The following is a 3,299-nucleotide window of genomic DNA, read 5'->3' as shown; positions in this document are numbered from 1 at the left end:
TATATATATATATATATAGAGAAAGAGAGATTAGTGTGTGTGTACAATTGATAATACTCAGTAGTCATTACTGATGCTCAGTCGTCTTCGCAATGGCGAGCTATTCATTTGTCAGGGTCGCTTTCAGCTTTATTTTTATTGTCATGCATAGCTTTGCTGACAATAGACTGTTATCTTTTCCTAAAGATTTTCTATTTGGTGCTGCTTCATCCGCTTATCAAATAGAAGGAGGTTGGAATGAAGGAGGTACGTAAAGAGTTTCTATTTAAAATTTAATATCATTTAATTATTGAAGTATTAAGAGATTTTAAGTATATAAATAGGATTGATGGAATATTGTACTAGCGTTTTCATCAATTTTATAATTAATTTATGGTGTATTTAAATCTAAAAAGGTAAAGGCGAGAGTGTTTGGGACAAATTTGCGCACGAACATCCAGATTTAATAATTGACGGTAGCAATGGCGACGTGGCTTGTGATTCCTATCATAAATATAAAGAAGATGTACAGTTATTAAAAAACATGGGAGTACGTTCCGTATAAATATATTAAAAACTCATGACAATGTCATATGAAATATTGAATAAATACCATAATATTTTATAATAGATTACATAATACATATTTATTATACAATATTTTAATAATTACAAATCAATGGTCATTACATTTAATCATGTCATAATATTGTAGGTTGACTTTTACCGATTTTCTATCAGTTGGCCACGTGTCTTACCGACTGGTTACGCCAATGTGATTAATCAAGAGGGACTCGATTATTACAAAAATCTTACTAACGAATTATTGGCCAATGGTATCGAACCATTTGTTACTTTATTTCATTGGGATCATCCAACTGTCTTTGAAAACATGGGTGGTTGGACCAATGAAATGATGGTTGAATGGATATCTGATTACGCAAGAATTATATTCAAAGAACTTGGTCCCAAAGTTAAATACTTTATGACTATCAATGAACCCGCCGTTATATGTAATCAGGGGTACGCTGACAATAGAAAAGCACCAGGTATTTTCTTTATACGTGTTTGTTATTTAATGAAAAATATCTTGCGAAATTTAATAGAGTCTTTTTAAAATATGGAATATGATTTTAGGAAAGAAATTAGGCGCTCCTGGCAAATATCTGTGCATGCATAATATTCTAAAAGCGCATGCTAAGATTTATCATATCTATGACACAGAATTTCGAGAACAGCAGAAAGGTCAAATTGGAATAGTTGTATCTTGTTCAGGCGCATTTCCCAAAACTCCTTCTGATACTGAAGCAGTAGATGCATATTTTCAATTTAATTGCGGATGGGTGGCCCATCCCGTGTTTTCAAAGGATGGTGATTACCCAGAAATTATGAAAAAGCATATAGCTGAAAATAGTAAATTGGATGGTTTTCCGAGATCACTTTTGCCTAAATTTTCACCAGAATGGGTGCAATATATTAAGTAAGAAATCTGTAATAAAAATATGCAGTACCATTACTATAATTACTTAGCAAACAAGCTAACGTTATTTGTCATCAAATTTATTTTACGTCAAAATGGTATTAAGAGCATTATTTTGAGTATAAGCTTGTGTGATCAGCTTGTTTGTTGAGCAATTATGGACTAATATTAGGTAATATTTTTCGGTTCTTATTATTTCTTTTGTTTTTTAAAGAGGTACATCGGATTTCTTTGCATTAAATCATTACACTTCGAGACTTGTGGAAACAGTACCACCAAAACAAGGTCAGGCGTGGTATGATTATTCTGGTGTAAAAGCAAGCGTGGACCCATCATGGCCAAAAAGTGCTTCGGATTGGCTTAGAGTTAGTTAGCTAGTATAGAAGATGCATATTAATTGCGTGTATCAAACGGCGGATATCAATTTTCGCGTACTCAAAACTTCTGTTTGTGTAGGGCTTCCCAGAAATTCATTAATTTGACCCCGATAACGCATCAGGCACAATTAAGATCATACAGATAGTTTAACTTATTATTATGAATAATTCATTCCGTGAATTATTCATAACTTGTACTCAACGCTATAAATTGGAAATCAGAATTGAGTGTATTTCAGAAAATATGCATATTCGGTTGAATCGAACAGAATTGATAAAATTATGATCGATTATGAAGAAATTAGTAATTGACTATTGCTAAATGTAATATTACGCTTTACGAATATTTTGCCTATTATAAATTGAATTGAATATGTCGTCTCTTTCTTAAATACAACATAATTAAAAAATTAGTATAATTTTTAAATTAAAAATAAATTTAATGCGAATAAAATATTATTTATATTGATATGCAGAGTGTATGTAAAAATGTTCTAAATTTTTTAGGTTGTTCCTGCTGGATTTCGAGAGCTTATTAAGAAGATTTCACGTGAATATGATAACCCAACTATCTTTATTACGGAAAATGGTTTCTCTGATAAATGTTGTACTATTGATTATTTAAGAATATCCTACTTGGACTCTTATATGAAAGAAATGTTAACCGCTATTCAAAAATATGGATGTAAAGTGAAAGGATATGCTGTTTGGAGTTTATTAGATAATTATGAATGGCAGAGTGGTTACACGTGAGTTATTATTTCATACGTTTTTATGAGCGCTCTTTAAGAAAAAACACATATTTATAAAATTTTGCTCTGCAGAGAACGGTTTGGACTGGTATATGTGAACTTTACGGATCCCAATCGAACGAGAACTCCAAAACGATCAATGAATTGGTATAAAAATGTCATCAAGACTAGGAAACTTTTGATTGATGAGCTAATCACAGTAAATATGGTTTGAAATCATTTTTAAACAGACATGTTGGATAGTAGATGCAAATATTACTTGAATAAATATTCCATTATTTATTTGAAACATTCTTCGAATAATTATTTATATATTTTATCTAAAGGATTTATTCTAAAGGATTTTAGAAAGAATTCTAAAGAATTTCACGTTTTTCGTTTAGCGTTTATATTTGGTGCATTTTAATTCCGCAATGTGATTTAGATTGATAGCAGTATGTACTGAGAGAATATGTAGAGTTGCACTTTCGTAGACAATCAAGTTCCACCAGAGAAAGTATATCGTACATAATAAATTTCATGATATTTTTTATTCATCAAGACGAGTTTAATCATTATGAAGCCTACCCTTCAATCTCTATCTCAATCAAACTCGAATAGAAACATTTAATATATACATGTGTGTGTGCGTGCGTGCGTGTGTGTGCGTGTGTGTGTGTGTGTGTGTGTGTGCGCGCGTGCGTGCGTGTGTGTGTGCGTGCGTGTGTGCGT

General features: G+C 31.6%; 1 protein-coding gene across 2 annotated transcripts in view; it reads left to right on the top strand.

Annotated features, from left to right (window-relative positions):
• The first annotated feature begins 86 nt into the window (after positions 1 to 86).
• LOC108691465 (myrosinase 1) overlaps positions 87 to 3,299 on the top strand; it is a 4,934-nt gene continuing 1,721 nt past the window's right edge. For both annotated transcript variants that reach the window (XM_018199216.1, XM_018199214.1), the window contains exons 1-7: positions 87 to 246; positions 396 to 529; positions 695 to 1,028; positions 1,117 to 1,459; positions 1,674 to 1,824; positions 2,344 to 2,585; positions 2,661 to 2,787. In XM_018199216.1, the coding sequence (XP_018054705.1) occupies positions 93 to 246; positions 396 to 529; positions 695 to 1,028; positions 1,117 to 1,459; positions 1,674 to 1,824; positions 2,344 to 2,585; positions 2,661 to 2,787 (1,485 nt within the window). In that variant the 5' untranslated portion in view covers positions 87 to 92. The remainder of the gene's footprint in view (positions 247 to 395; positions 530 to 694; positions 1,029 to 1,116; positions 1,460 to 1,673; positions 1,825 to 2,343; positions 2,586 to 2,660; positions 2,788 to 3,299) is intronic.

Source organism: Atta colombica, unplaced genomic scaffold, assembly GCF_001594045.1.
Source record: "Atta colombica isolate Treedump-2 unplaced genomic scaffold, Acol1.0 scaffold47, whole genome shotgun sequence".
Classification (NCBI taxonomy): domain Eukaryota; kingdom Metazoa; phylum Arthropoda; class Insecta; order Hymenoptera; family Formicidae; genus Atta; species Atta colombica.
The sequence above is the reverse complement of the archived record's forward strand: the minus strand, read 5'-3'. Positions and strand labels throughout refer to the sequence as shown.